This window comes from Amblyomma maculatum, unplaced genomic scaffold (genome assembly GCF_055883805.1).
Source record: "Amblyomma maculatum isolate TAMU_Amacu unplaced genomic scaffold, ASM5588380v1 scaffold_13, whole genome shotgun sequence".
In the NCBI taxonomy this organism is placed as follows: Eukaryota; Metazoa; Arthropoda; class Arachnida; order Ixodida; family Ixodidae; genus Amblyomma; species Amblyomma maculatum.
Window position 1 is genome coordinate 32,481,311 of NW_028146738.1, and position 15,611 is coordinate 32,496,921.

At 46.2% G+C, this 15,611-nt stretch overlaps 1 protein-coding gene and 1 pseudogene across 1 annotated transcript in view; one reads left to right on the forward strand and one right to left on the reverse strand.

Annotated features, from left to right (window-relative positions):
* cutlet (chromosome transmission fidelity protein 18 homolog) overlaps window positions 1-15,611 on the forward strand; it is a 163,385-nt gene that overhangs the window by 96,693 nt on the left and 51,081 nt on the right. Inside the window, exon 17 of the mRNA XM_084585871.1 lies at window positions 977-1,126. Coding sequence (XP_084441997.1) covers window positions 977-1,126 — 150 coding nt within the window. The remainder of the gene's footprint in view (window positions 1-976; window positions 1,127-15,611) is intronic.
* LOC146172522 (uncharacterized) lies at window positions 11,483-12,010 on the reverse strand (annotated as a pseudogene).

A 15,611-nucleotide genomic window follows, 5' to 3' on the forward strand; every position in this document is an offset into this window, starting at 1 on the left:
GAAAAAAAAGAAAAAGAATCTCACAACCATACACGCGAATGAAAAAAACCATCAACACAGATCAAGATATGCGCATTCTTTTGCAGAGAGAGATATCGATGAGCTGTTGATGCACGAGTGACCTAGCTTTTTTTATACTGTGGGCCTTGGAAATTAGCCTCGTGGTCTCGTCTTTATACCGGGCTATGATAACAGTCCAAATGAGGTCAGCTTCACAATGTTCACATCCTGCGCAATACATGGCCAAATGGTTTTTGTCTGCTATGTTTATCTGCCCTCCTGTCCCGTCTTAGTATCGCTGTTTCTTTCTGTTCGGGATCATGGGCCAACCAGCCCGTATTCACCCTCTCCTTCAAGGGGATGACACACTTGGGGAAGTTGGCAGAGTGCCAGGTTTTAGATGTTTTCAGCTTTGTCGCGGATGCCGAGCCAAACGATAAAACTCGTTGCTACAAGTTAAAGAAAAGCTTGCTTCTGGACACTGAGGAACAAAATGTGCAGCACAAAATAGCAGGTTATTCAAAGCTCAGTAATAAAAGTAAGTAGCTTTTGGGGCCTTTTTTGGGTAACATGATTTGATAATACATTTTAATTTTCCATTCCCATAACTATTGTCGCAACGAGATTGCACTGTACAGATATATAATAGCTTATTGAAATTGTTTGTAGGTGAGCATATGCTGCAGTAAGATTCACTGCAGAATTCTTCACGGCAGTCTTTGGCAACAGAGTGATCAAAACAGTTTATGTCCTTTGCGATGAACAGAGCTTGGAGTAACTTTTCCTTTGCAGGTGGCTCAGAAACCTTCTAGCCATGCTGGTTACTGGCTGGGTTTATTAGTCTGTATTTTGCAAAATCATCACAAGCTGTTTTGCAGCTAATTCAGAAGTACATTTTTTTAGGGCACTTGTGTCGCAGGCTTTGCATGGCTAGTATTGTGAGTTACACACTGCAATTTTCTCTGTATGATTTCAGGCCCGGGCAAAGCAGTCACAGATGCACAACATTCTGGTGTCATTCACGGCCGAGTTGACACCGCAGGCACGGTGCTTCCTGACTGAGGCATCGCTGGTCAGAGACATGCTGCCTTTGCTGATCTGTATCGTGCAGCCCGCATTACGACCGGTAGGCATACACTTTGTGTATTCTGTAGTCGCATTCATTTCTCATTGCAGGACGGCCTGACTTCAACAGCACTCACACAAGTGAGATGTCTTTAGCTAGGGTTACATAGGTGGTTGGTTTTGCAAGTCATGCTTGTGCAGTTTCTAGTCTTGCCAAGTGAGAGGGCAGTGAGACAGAGACCAACAGGGGATCAAGGTGAAATGCAGTATACAGTCAAGCCCGCATATATCGAACTCACAAAAAAATGTGGATTAGTGTGATATATTGTGCGGTTCGATCTAAACCATTTAAGGGGGGACACGGGTCTTGAAGGCGGAAAAATCGCCCAAAAATCAATTTTTAGAAAACTGAAGTATTAGAATCTACAACTATTATTCTCTGATTCCACCAAGTTTCTCACCTCTCGTGTCAATATTTGAGGCGTAATATCAATTTATAACAAGTCGGCTGGCTCATTTCAAGCTGATGTTTTCACTAAAATAGCACATTTTCAAAAAAGTATAGCTTCCGTTCCAAGGCCGCGCTCACGGCGATCTTGGTCTCTTTCGAAAGAGTGGCTTTTCGCCTTCAAATTTCGCGCTCCTGCGCGTCGTTTCGCTCATTGGTTCGATACAAACAAAGAAAAGAAAAAAAGTCACAGCACACGTTCCTATTCGTTGCTTCGGTGCATGTGACAAAAAGGGACCCTGTGATTGGCCGTTCGCGTCTCGCGTCGTCTGCTGCGCGCGTCAGGGCAGTCGGAGCCGTGCCCTTAGACGCATCTTGCCTAGTGCTGTCAGCCTCGAACGCCTCGGAGATCTCGCAGCGATGTCTACGCCAGCGAGAAAGTTTGCGATGCGTCATAAATACGGCAAAAAGAGGAAAAAGTCGTCGATCGGCAATGCTAAGAAAGGTGCTTTGGTGTTGCGAGACGCCGAAAACGAGCAGATTCCTGCGTCCAGTGACCGTGTCGATCTCTACGGATCAGCTAGGCCTAGCGGGCCCGTCAAGCGAGCACACTTCAGACGTCGTCAGCCGCGTTCGTCACGATACAACGCTTCTGACGCCTTCCGATCTGGCAAGTGAAAAGAGAAAAGCCGACGCCAAACTGCGGGAGTTGGATTCAACGCCAGCAACGAAACGTAAAACAGACTTTGCCGCCAGTGATGCCGCGATCTGCCCGCTTGATGAGACGAGCTTCGCCGTGATTTGCATCGAGTCGATCAACAACCTTCTTGACGGTGCAAAGTGTCAAACGTGTGGAGGGAGTGTTAAAATCGGCCGAGGTGATCGCGAATCCACCTCGCTGTCAAGCTTTTCTTGACATGTGTCAACTGCGGCGACAAGGCATCGGCGTGAAGTTTGCCGCGTGTGGACGGAAAGCAAAGTGTAAATCCTTTCGCTGTGAACATTCTGGCTGCGCGCGTGATGCAAAGTACCGGCAACCGGCGGACTGCATTCAACGACATCTTTGCCGCGATGAATATTTCCCATCGTGGACTGCACACGAAAACGTGGCAGAGCTACGTAAAAGAAAAGCTGACGCCTGCCGCGACGCGTGCAGCCGAGAAAGTGACCGTTGAATGCGCGGAGTCAGTCCGGAAGCTGTACAATGAACTGAACGTTGTCATGTATGCAAGGCATTGCGACCAATTTATGAGCGCCTCTTTGACAAGAAGCTCCTTGAGCGATGTGCAAGGGGAAAAACCCAAAATAATAATGAGAGCCTGCACTCTCTCATATGGGCACTGGCACCAAAAGAAAGGCACGCATCCCTCTTCAGTGTTGAGGCCGCAGTTGCAGAAGCAGTCTTGAAGTTTAATATAGGGTACCAAAGGACCTCGGTAGGAATTTTGAACGAGCTGTGTTTGAATCCTGGCCAGAGAAGTGTGCGGCGTATGGTAGAAAAGGACAAGCTTCGGTCCGTTGCATCTACAAGCAAGCGTGCATCGGCAGAATATTTGCAGCGTGCTCTGAAAAAGCGCCACAAAGGTGGTAGTGCTCAAAATGACTATGCCCCTGGGGCATATTAACAATGTCTGGTAGTTGACATGTACATATTTTTTACTTTTAGTGATTAAAAATGACTTCCGTTTGTTTTTCTCATTTTCTCAAGATGTGAATTTTGGTCTCCTGTCAAGTTGGTGAATGCGATATCTCAACACCCATTGCAGATACAGCAATGATTTTTGTTTCAGCATTAAGCCAAATATGTGGAGCACACAATGTTGCAAGCAGATTTCTTAATTATTGCTTTAAAATTTTTTAAAATGGCACTTTTTGTGACCACTGTGTTTCCATGTTACGACTACTAAACTTCAATGTGCAATAAAATGAAACATAATCATTAAATCAAAAATCTGCTTGCAACATTGTGTTCCTTATTCATTCTAGTATATAGCTATATGCTAATAAGAAGTTTTTGTGAAGTGGTTTTTTTCCTATTGTTTTCACAGCAAGTGCACCATTGTTCTTAATTATCTCAACGCCTAATTGGTTCAGAGAAAAACTAATTATATTTTTGGAATCAGCGCCAGGAACTGCACACGTGTGCCAAGTTTCATCACTTTAGTTCAAAAATTAAAGAAAATGGCTTTAAGACCAGTGTCCCCCCTTAAAGAACTTGACAGTGTGCAAACCGCACCTCATTAGAAAGCGTTCTTTATTTGTTATATACATGTACCTCGGGAGTATTAGTGTGAGAAATAGTTGCCAATCTTCTCCTACTTTTTAACTTTGAAAGCATTACTTAGGATGCACTTCTCAATGTTGTCACGTGGCTGAGAACAGCTGAGCTCACGGCCTTCTATGGACGCACAGTGGCGGCGAACAACGCTCAGCACATGGAGTGCATCGGAACATGGTGGTGGGTCGGAACTCGTTGGGTCCTCGCAGTTACTGACGCCGGCGAGATCCCTAGCCAGATTAGCAACGATGTCTTTGTCAGCGAGCTCTCCGGTAGTCGCAACATGGTCGTCGACAGAGACGAAGTCTGTTGCTGCAGTCCCATTGCAAATGGCACCTGGGAACTCGGACAGCTGGCTAAACAAATCATCCAGTGGTTCACCACTGTAAAAGGGTTCATTGCAATTTCCAGATGAGCTCACGCCAGCCTTGCGGGAAGCGCTGAGTCCACAGTGACAGAAGAAATTCTGGATTGTTTCTTTTTTCACATCGTTCCATGATGCATTCAACATCGTTATTGTGCCCAGGAGGTGAATTTTCAACTCCTGGCCAGTGCGAAGGTTTAGCAATAGCCATTGCACAATGCGCGTTCTGTAGCCTGCCTTCAGTGCACAAATGACACCTTGAACTAAGGCTGCAGCACCGGCGTAGTATTCTGCGCAAGGAAACGAAGCTCGGTGTTGCTGACGCTGATGTTGCTGTGGTGAGCAGAGCAATTATCAACAAGTAAGCAGATCCTTCTGCCTTGGCTTACCAGGTCGTCGTCCCAGGACTTGAGCCACTTGGTACTTTTTCATTGTACCTGTAGATCAGTGGAATAGGAAGAGCATTCCTCAGGCATTTTTCGCTTTCTGTTCAGTCATTGGGCCAGAATCAGGGAAGTTTTGCGACCTAATATCCACGAACCACTTATACCCCAGTCACACGGGCAAGTTTAGTGCCTAGTGACACTTTCAGGAAGTGCACTTACATAGGAAAAATGACACTTTCGGTGCTCGCTGTCACACGGCAAAATCAAGTGTCATTTTGAAATGACGGCAGTGTCGATGCGGATGCTGCAGCCTGCAGCCCTATGTGAAATTTAATTAGTTTTCACGGAATACCTTAAAATTAAATTTTATTGCAAGCACAATGACCTGAAGCTAATATTCAGTTTATTTGTTCATTTGAGTACATGGTTTTGACTAAAAAGCATCGCGATGTCGCACGGGCATGTTAGCTTGACTGCGCTTTTTGCTAATGAGCATAGTTACTGCTGTTTACATGCGAAACAGACTTCGCTGCTAACCGCGGTTATCGCGAACGTAGCTTTGCGACTTTAATTTGCATCGTTAACCGAGAAAATGCTGGTAGCGCCTACGTGTGGAACGGAATCACCGTTGTTCGAGTGCGAAAAGTGCACAAGCTGTATGATTCAGAGTAGCGTGCATTTTTCACACAAAATCATGTCCGACGGCGCTTCAGCCTAAAATGTCCAGCGGCGCAGCACCCACGTACGGCAGCATCACTACGTCTTCACAGCGTTTGCTTGGCGTGTAGTTGCGCACAGCGTCGAAAAAAGTGCGGTTTTCGCAGCCTCACGAAAGTAGGCGAGAAGTTCGCAGCGTTCACAGCACCGGATGCTACTTGCTTTCCACTGTGCCGTGAGCGTCCGTGAACGGCAGAGCGCGCGGTGCAAGTAGCGCTTGGCCGTGCGCTCCTCCGTGGTCATCGCTAGGCCTATAGTTTGTTTCGCATCGAGTGGGCGACGCTTTCGTATGGCCAGCTTAATAGGATATATGGCTCACTCGTGGCACTGCCTTACTGTCAACCTTACTGTATGTCGATAATAAGAGAAAGTTGCATTTCAAATCGAAGATGACTTTGGAGCGGAGATAGCATATACTTGTACTGCAAGGGTGGGCTGCGCCACGCCACCGGCGACGATGGCTATGAAGTTGTGAGCAGAAATTTGCTTGTGTCGCAGCAATTACTCCTACTAGCGACTCGGTACGGGTCAATGATCCCCAAGAAGGATTAATTACTGGCATTGCTTTACTCTAGTGATTATTCTTTACGGGAAAAACAAATTCTCGCACACTTTTCTGACACTGGTGACTGCGGGGCCGGATGCGCCGTGGTGCTGGCTTGGCGCTGGCGGCTTGCGGGAGGAAAAACGGTGGTGTCTCCGGCTGGCGCTTGAGCGAAATGCTGCTGTGTCAAGTGACGACTTTCTAGAGATTGGGTTACAAATAACTCCAACTTCGTTGATGCAGCTTCAGATACCACATACCATCGAAGTGCAGCAGCAGCAGACAAATGCCTTCGCCTTAGCGCTAGCACTGAGAGCGAGGGTAGCTATTCAAGTGTACGCATCGTTTTTTGTTGGTGACAGCTTAAATCTCTTGCCTATTAATAGAAACGCTCATGAAATTACGGTAAATATTTCAAAACATTGTAATTTTCAAAAATGTATTAGTGATATGTCAGTGCCCTGCTGTGGAGACTACACACTTGCCTGCCGGACAAAGTGTAGTGAGTTCGCCAAACTCACTTCGCGCCGAGTGTGTTCGGCAGTGAGTGTCATTTAAGTTCATCGTGTGACACGATGTGAATGACACTAAACGCGAGTGCACTCGTTGAAAGTGACACTAAACTTGCTCGTCTGACCGGGGTATTATACAATGCTGCCTTCATGTCTTCATATGCAGCCGTTCATACTCGTCGGGCGCTGGTAGCAGCAAGCCTCTTGTCCACCTTAGCCCTAAATTCTGCCTTATTGTTCAGTATTGTTATCATCGTGCTTCTGAAGATGCTGTATACTACAGCGACATCCAACTTCTTTCATTCACATTCAACTCTTCTGATAATCTGCAGCTATGAAGATATTGGCAGGTTCTGCTGTTTCATGGCAGCCGTCTCGAAAAGTGCAGATAAGCACTGCATTTTTACAATAAGTGCGCAACCTTCCAAGTGAGGCATTTGGTGAGGCGATTGTACGCAGCGTACATGGTTCTGGGTGAACATGTGAGAGAGAGAGCGGTCCTATCTTTTTGCCAGCGGGTGGGCGGGTGGCTGTCTAAGGGAGCAAGAGCAGTGCCGCACGAGCAAATTGGGCTAAACCACTTTGTGGAGAGAAAGGGGTGGGGGGGGGTGGGGGAAGGGGGGGGGAGGAAGTGTTGGTGCAGGTTGTTTGGCTGCAGTGCGAGAAAGCCAACTTCTGGGGCAGTTTTGCACTGCTTGAAGTTTGATATATCACACGCGGTTGCTATTTTTGTTCAATTTATCCGTACTTTTTGCTCTATCTTCTCATTGTAACATTACGGTGCTCATAAATTGTTCGATATATGGGGTAATTTGATGTAAACGGGTTCGAGATAGTCGGGTTTGACTGTATACTCTTGTGCTAGATTTTTTAGGGTTGTTGAGTAGCGTCAGGGGACCAATTATTTCGTGGCTTTCTGTGACAACACATCTAGTAACTACCTACGATCAAGCTTTTCTCTGTGCTGCTGATATATTCGCCTTGAGGTCGACCTAGAGGTGGTGCCATCGTCGCTCGCAGAAACGCACATGGCATATGTCCGCTTCTGAGTTTAAGACAGGTTTGTCGGCGATGAAAGCATGCCTTATGCAATGCATTGGCAATTTACTGTTTAGAGTGTTCCAATATTGCAGAAAAAAAATGCATGGATTTCACCAATGCAGCAAGAAAAAAAAAAAAAAGATGCACGGATTTTAGGAAAACAAAGCGCGCAACCTTTTAGATTTACTGGCATCGCTTTGCACGCTTTTTGCACTTTACGGCGCTCACAGGCCTAGTACAGTCAAACCTCGATATAACGAACACGCATATAACGAATGATTGAATATAGCGAACTCTTCCGAAATATTTTTGTCAAACACATGTATTTTTAAGGGGGGACACGGGTCTTTCGGACCAAAAAATCGCGAAAAAGTCACTTTTTAGAAAATGTGATTTGCGAAATCAGTAGCTCTTTATCTACCTATCTGCTAAGTTTTTCATCTCTAGGGTCGGTATTTTAGTCACAATGCCAATTTATATAATCGATGTCGCTCAAATTTGGGCCGAAAACGACCCCAGAAACAACCATTTTCCGCGAGGCGTAGCTCCCATTTTGTGCTCGGCACCGCAGCCATCTTGGTCTCATTCGAAAGAGCCGCCTTTCGTCTTCAAATTGCCGCCTCTGCTGTTTACATTCGCCCATTGGTCGCATAAAAAATAGCAAAAAAGAAAACGTGGCATTTGCAATCCCATTGGCTTTCGGGGTGCACGTGACGATAAGGCGTCACCGCATTGGCGGAGCTGGCTGACGGCGTCTCCTCGGCGCGCCCGAGCCGCGGGGAGACGGCGGAGACGTGACGCCGGCCGCGCTTGGTTCCGAACCGCGAGGTGCGTTCATGGCAAGAATTTGTGAAATAAGTGAAAAAAATAGTTGAATAATCATCTCAAGTGATGCCCTGCCCCGGCTGTGCGCGCTCAGGCCGACGAAAGTCGTGCGCCGAACGATCGTGTGTACGAGCCTGAAGTAGGCCTAGCGTGTTCCCCGGCACGAGAGACTGCTACTGCCAGCGGTCGCACTCGCCGCGACAGTGATATCGCAGGCCGCAGATGAGGAGAAAGATAAACTCAAAATGGAAAAAGCTTGAACTCGCGCCAACTCCAGCAACGAAGCGGTTGAAGGATTGTTTTCGTGACGATGTCGGCAGCGCAGCGGGCTGTCCGCTTGGCGAGGCGATATCAGGATCGTCAGATCTAAACAGTTTGCCGAGATTGACGAAGCGTAAAACGTACGGCGGCGATATTGGCATTTAAAAAAGTGAACGGGGATAAAAAATCGCCGTCAAACTTATTATCCAATGCGTAAACTGCGGGACACGTCGTCTTCGTAGAGCTCGCCACGCGTTTGCGCCGATCGGACCTCGTTCATAGTCCTTAGTGAATGCACTTGCTTCCAGTGCAATGCAGAGCACTGGAAAGCAGCAAACAGCTCCAAATTACATTTCTTTTCCGCAATAAACATTCCTAACCGCGGCCTTGATGCGAGAACATAGCAAAACCACGTACGTAAGAAAAAAAAAAAAACGCTGGCTGCATGCCACTTGCGCAGCCGAAAAAGTGACAAATGAATATGCTGCAACTGCAAATCAAAATGAAAGAGGCGACACTTGGAGATTGGAAAGCAAAGAGACTACATTCCTGGAGGTTTATAGCCATTTTAAATTGTGAATGTCTGTTAAATAATGCCCTGTGTCTTTTTTGCTCTTTTCTCAAAACATGCATTATCGACCACTTGCAGTTTTGCGGCCTTAATATCTCGGCACCTATTGCAGATAGAGTAATTTTTTTTCAGCATGAAGCCAAATATGTGGAGCACACAATGTTGCAAGTAGATTTTTTAATTTCTTGTTCAAAATTTTTAAAATGGCTTTTTTTTTTGTGACCATTATATGCTATATTTGACCTTTGAACTTTGTTATGCAATAAAACAAGAAATAATTGCTTAATCAAAAAACTGCTTGCAACATTGTGTTCATCATTCTTTTTAGTGTCCAGCAATATGTTCATTTGAAGTTTTTCTTCAGTGGTCATTTTGTATTTGTTCTCGTAAGAATTAGACTAATTGATGTAATTATCTCATGAAATAATTGGATCACAAAAGAAATAATTGCAGTTTTGGAATCTGCACAAAAAACTACACAAACCCACCAAGTTGCATAAATTTTATTGGTAAATAAGGAAAATAGTTTTAAGACCAGTGTCCCCCCTTAACTTCCCATAGCGAACGCGGTTCGGCATAAAACGGATATTACGAACTTCGCGACGCCGAGCACTACCTCACTTCAATAGCAGGAGGCAGGCTTCGTTGCACTACATGTGTGTTATGCGGCGCAGCAAACGTTCAAGATTACCTCGCAGGCGCTGACAGCGCCGCAGATGCCACGACGGCATTGGGAGTTGACAGCCGAAGAAATCTATGGCCTCCGAGATTACCCCCGCGCGCCTGTTTGTGCGCACGGAGGTGATCTTGGAGGCCATAAGAAATCGTTTGCATCTCACAATCGGCGACAGCGCCGGCGGCAGCTGCACGATCGAATGTTGTTTTTTGCCTTTTTTGCATGGAGGAAGGAAACAACTTGCTCTTTTGGTTTTTGCGCCATTTGCGTTTTTTGGTTTTAGTGTTAGCAGCGGCGTGGCCGTCATAGCGTTCGGCGGAGGCTGCGTCGGTCGTCGTGTCGAGTGTGGTGCGCGGGTGTGCGTAGTGCTGTGATGGCGGTGAACGTGAAAAAAAGAGCAGAACTGACATTAAAGACCAAGCTCAAGATAAAGGCAGTTTACAAGAGGAGACTGATTGACACTCTTCTCGTTTATGAAGCAGGACTTGAAGATCGACTTGCTGGGAGCATTAAAGCGGCATGGGACAGCGTGAAAGGCGAAACGATTGCCAACTGCTTTCGGCACACAGCTTTTGTTCCAGCAGAGGCCCGCGCATCGACGATGGGGACGAAGCAGAAGCAGAGCTCCGCGAGCTCAATGAGGTGACATGCCCGCAACAATGACTGTAGAGGACTTTGTAGGCGGCGACATCGCGGCGACCACGGCTGTACTGACGGACGCTGAAATCGCTGTGGAAGTTTCTGAACATCCCGCAGACGAAGCTCAGGCTGACCGTGCAAACGATGAGGACATTCCAACTTCACAAGAAGCGCTTGCTGCATTGGATTTACTGCGCTGCCACTACAGTGCTATTGAGAGCAGTGGGTTTGCCCTTGTTGAGCGTTTGCAAACTGTGGAACAGGTAGTGGTACGAAACGTGATCAACACAAAAAAGCAGGCCGCGATAACGCAGTTCTTTGCGTGTAAATAAACGGACGTGACCCTAGAAGGCACCCTCCGAGTTGCTGTGCCTTCTCCGATTGAATTTTGCTGCTCTTGCATGGATTTTCTACGAAATTTTATATTACGAATTATGGATAGAGCGAACTATTTTCCGATTTTTTAACTGTTCGTTATAACGAGGTTTCACTGTACTTAGGCCTGAACATGACATATCTTATCGCCTTTTCAACAGCGTGCACGTGTCTTATACAAGTGAAACAGGCAAATTTTGTGTCAAGCCCACGGAGATACAAGGTTCGTGCTCTGACCTCCAGTACTTTAGAATCAATCCAGGTAGCCTGGTTCATTATATCATACTTGACTCGAGGATTAAGCAGGTTAATGTAGCACTGACAGCGTACTGCCTGGCAGGTTGCCGTAGGCTGTGTGGACATCAACTCTGGTTAGACAACCAGGCACAATTAAGTATTCCCCAAAAATGATCGAGATTACGCTGAGACTGTACACTGCGACTGTGACTGTGAATTGAGTTCGCTGAGCTCACAGCAAGGCGAATGCTTCTTGCGGGAGATAATCTGGTAGAGTTGCACTGTGAAATGATAATGATTTCCTGAGATCGAGGGAAGTATAAGGAATTTCTGATGTGTGTGATGTTTATAAATGGTAAATTAGTAGTGTAATTACAGTCGAACCTCGATATGTCGAACAGCGCAGTGATTGCAAAATAGTTCGATATAGCCAGAATTCAGCAAATAAAATCGTGTAGAAAATGCATCAAAAACTAATGCAAATCAATCAATGAACCAATCGTGGCGCAATAGATACTCACTTGAAGCTTCAAACAAAGTATTTTATTTATTTGGCTGAAAGTACTGTAGCAGTGTAGGCAGCTTCAAGTTAGAAACCGCGTACTTCATCACAGCGTTCTTAACATAGTCTGGACGATCAATCAGCGATAGTCCGGTGCCTTCTATTGCGCCGCAGTAGCGCCGTACAAGGGCCAATGCAGCTACAGCCTCAGTTGCAGTCGGGAGAGGGGCAACATCAGCGCTTGCGGGATCAATCTCAGCAGCGTCTTCGTTTGGCTGCTCAGCAGTAACTTCTGCTGCGATCTCGTGTCTGTCAACTCCTCTACTGTTGCAATATTGTCATCGCTGACGAAGTCTTTAATGCAGATGCTCTGCGGCTCAGCACCGACAAAGCGCTCCAACTGGCTCCAGGTTTCTTTGAGCTGGCCTTCTTCCTCTGTGCCGTCCAATGCTGATTCTTCTGTTGCTTGCTTCCTCAGAAGTTTCTTCAATTCAGCTCGCGAAACCCGCATGTCGAAAGCAATGAACTATCGTCGACTGCTTGACGCTGTCCCAAGAGGCTTTGACCATTTAGATGGCACCAAAAAGGTCTATCTTTAGCTCTTGGCCCATCCGCGGCTTGACAAGCGAAATGTCGATCAGGCAACGCTTATAATTTGCCTTGAAAGCAGGAATACCCTGGCCCAGTGGCTGCAGCTTGGATGTGGTGTTCGGCAGCAGAAACTTAATTTCAATATTTCAACACACACTTTCGTGAAGTTTGAATGGACCAAGTTTCTAAGTTAGAATTATTCAAGGATTCGAATTACAGTAGAACCTCTTTATAGTAAGGTCACTGGGACCAGCAAAAATCTTTACTATATCAGTCTTTACTATATCAGTTTTTGGTGATGACATTGCCTTGAAGATGCTGTCTGCTAATTAAATGCCTACGTACTGAACATGTCTTGTTGCTTAATGAAAAAAAACACTGAAATACCTCCGTCTCTCTATTATCTCGTCGTGCAATTTGTTTCAGTTATAAAAATTTTTTACATCTTGTGTAAGTACTTCTTAAGCATGTGGACACTGTGGCTACAAATACTGGGTGCGCACAGGTCCTTGAAAACCCTTGAATTTGAAAATTTAATTTTCAGGGCCCTTGAAAATCCTGGAATTTTTTCTGCTCCTTGAAAATCCTTAAATTCTTAGCGTAATGCATGCAAATGGCTCTTAATCAGGAAAAATGCGGTTAAAATATTTTTATTTTCAATATCGTGTTTCCATAGCTGCATTTCAAGCGTAATAAATCAGTTTGTGCTAATATAGGCAATGCTGCGCGACGGTTAGCCACATTGGAGCCACTCGGCTCTGAAGCCAACTTGAGCCGGTTCAATCCAATCCGATTTTGCCGTTTCGTTCTGCCAACCAAGATCCGTATAACTCGTGCTATGGGTCTTTCCAGTATGTATGGATGCGAGAGTTGGACTGTGAAGAAGGCTGACCGCCGATGAATTGACGCATTTGATTGTGGTGCTGGCGGAGACTCTTGAGAGTTCCTCGGACTGCCAGAAGATCAAATCAGTCGATATTGTCGAACATAAACCCTGACTGCTCATTGGGGGTCAAATTCTAAAGTTAAAGCTCAGCTACTTTGGTCACCTGATGAGAAGAGAGGAGTCGCTGGAGAAAGATTTGATGTTGGGAAAGGTTGAGGGTTGCTGGAGAAGGGGTAGGTAGCGAGCGCGATGGTTTAGATGGCATCCTGGAGGCGCTGCAGATGAAGTTATGTGATGTTAGGAAGATAGTGAGAGACCAGAAAGCGTTGCGTGATATGGTTCATAGGGTCACGAAGGGTCGGACACGACTGAACTGAACTATGGTGGTTGACGGCATTCCATATTGCCGTTGGTTTTGCACCCGACTTGCGGCTGAAGCATCCGACTGCAAAGCTAATGCCTGGGAAAAGCAAATTTCAAGGCGTGTGGCTTCACAACGATGCTTACAAAGACTGGATTGCACCAGATACGACGAGTGAGCACCGCGCAAGATGCAGACCTTGCAGCAAGACCTTCGACATCACCACCATGGGGAAAGGCGGCTAAACCTCCTAGAATAATGCCAAACCTCAAAGAAACTGTCTTGTGCAATTAGCATTCTACCAGAGCTGTCTGCCCATGTCTTGCTTAAGAAAAAGTATTAACTGGTAAGACTTTCTGCTTTCAGCGGTAAACAAGAAATAGTATTTTTTTCCGCAGAAATGTGCAGCCCGTGCGACGGGGCTCATTGCTGGTTGTGCCGCCGCCTGTGATTAGCCAAGACATGGCGTGACTTCATTTTGAGGACCGGGGAAGCTGCCGATGCGGCTCTTTCGCTGCGCTGCATGCTAATCGCAGCTCTTTGCGGTTGTGTGAATGTCATTATGGCACGCCATTTCTCCTCAAATTACCATCGGGATTTTCACCGCATGTATCTGTACCAGATGCGCCCACAAATAATGCAGCACTTTCGTTGTGGGGAGCGTAGGTTTTGCATGAAAGCTTGGTTTGGTTAGAGTAAGGCATTTTGAAAAGTAGTGTGTGTCACTATTAGGAGCAGCTACATGGCTCTCAGCGAAACCTCGGCGTTCATATTCCTGGGAAGGAAGGGCAGCGAACAATGTAGTAGCCGACTACCTCTGTCTCAGCCCCCTCCCCTATCGAAAAGTCATTGTTGTGAAAAAAAAGGGCCCAAGGCGGGGTGCACCAAATCCTGCTTTGAGTGGCAGGCATTATATTTTGAGAACACCAAGAATTTTATAGAAAGGGTGAAGGCAGGACACAGCTGTCACCAGACAAATGAACAGTAAGTGAAGCGTGGTTGCCGAGCTCTGCGATGAATGCAAGGCATTGACGGAGCCATTGTGCTGGAGACCAAGCCAAACATGCGCTGAATGCTTTTTTAGTCATGGGACATTTAACAGACGTAGAAAACCTTTCCTTTTTATTTGTACGCTCACATTATAGGTTTAGTGAATTGTCGGCTGACGCATATTGAAAGCAAAGCTGCAGCTCCGCTGCACCCTTACCTTCATGAGAAAACTATGTTCTGAAGTGTGCTTTCTTACAAGAGCCCTCATCGTTTTTATTTTGTAATATAATTTGCATTCCCAAACAAGACAGGGCTATGTAAAATGACGAGACAGCAACGGGTGCAAAATCCTAAGGTCATATATGAACAACTTCGATGATCTCTTGCTTGGACGCATCGAAGGAAACCTCGCTCTGTGCTCTGCATACCTGAATGCGCCCATACTATGTGGAGTGGTACACGCCTTATCTTTTAATAACAATCCCATAGGTGTTCCACGAATATATCAAGCACATGGCGTGCTGGAAAGGATCTCGCAAAGCCGTCGCAACCTAACTGTGACCAACAGTGGGCTTTTCTTAATCATCTGCTCGTTTGCAAAGATCATTAGTGCTTGCTGCTGATGAGTTGTCCGATGTTTAGCACAGAAGCCGTTGTGCAGAGCTTTGTGCACAAAAACAAAGACGCGAATACAACCTTGCACTGATGCTTTCTGCCCGTTCCATCGCGAGCATCCACTCCATGAACAAATCGAAATCAACGCTAAACTCAACGCTTCACTTACAAATGAGACCTGAATAGTCAGAAAGTAATGGAACTACGAAGTACAAGCTTTACCTCCCTTTTCTTCCTTTAATAAACGCGGTCCTAGGAAATGGTGACTGGCACGACTCTTGTGTGAGGAAATTCAAGGAACTGCGTCATGTTTTAGCCATGCCTTTTAGACATAGCCCTATAGAAATCACATTAGGAGCAAACTGCATCTAGTCACAGTCACGAAAATGCTTCGAGTGGAATGCCTTTTTTGGTCTGCTTGAATTTATCGGTCTTCTCAGTAGCGCCGCATTGCACCGCAAGCTTTTGACATGATGGAAGACTGCATCGTCGCATCCACAGCTATTTGTGCATCTGAACACATGCAGAGCTTTGTTGTATACCAAGGGCACAACACTAAGTTGACGTGTCTTGTACGTCCGTAATGCACACAAGACGAGGAACAGCGCACGGCTAAAGCTCCCTCCATTGGCTCTGAATGTCTCCGGCTCCTCGAAGTGACGACAGGACGGAAGGAGAAGTGAGGTTTCTCTCTGCATTCCTGCTCTGTAGCAATCACGCGGGGCAC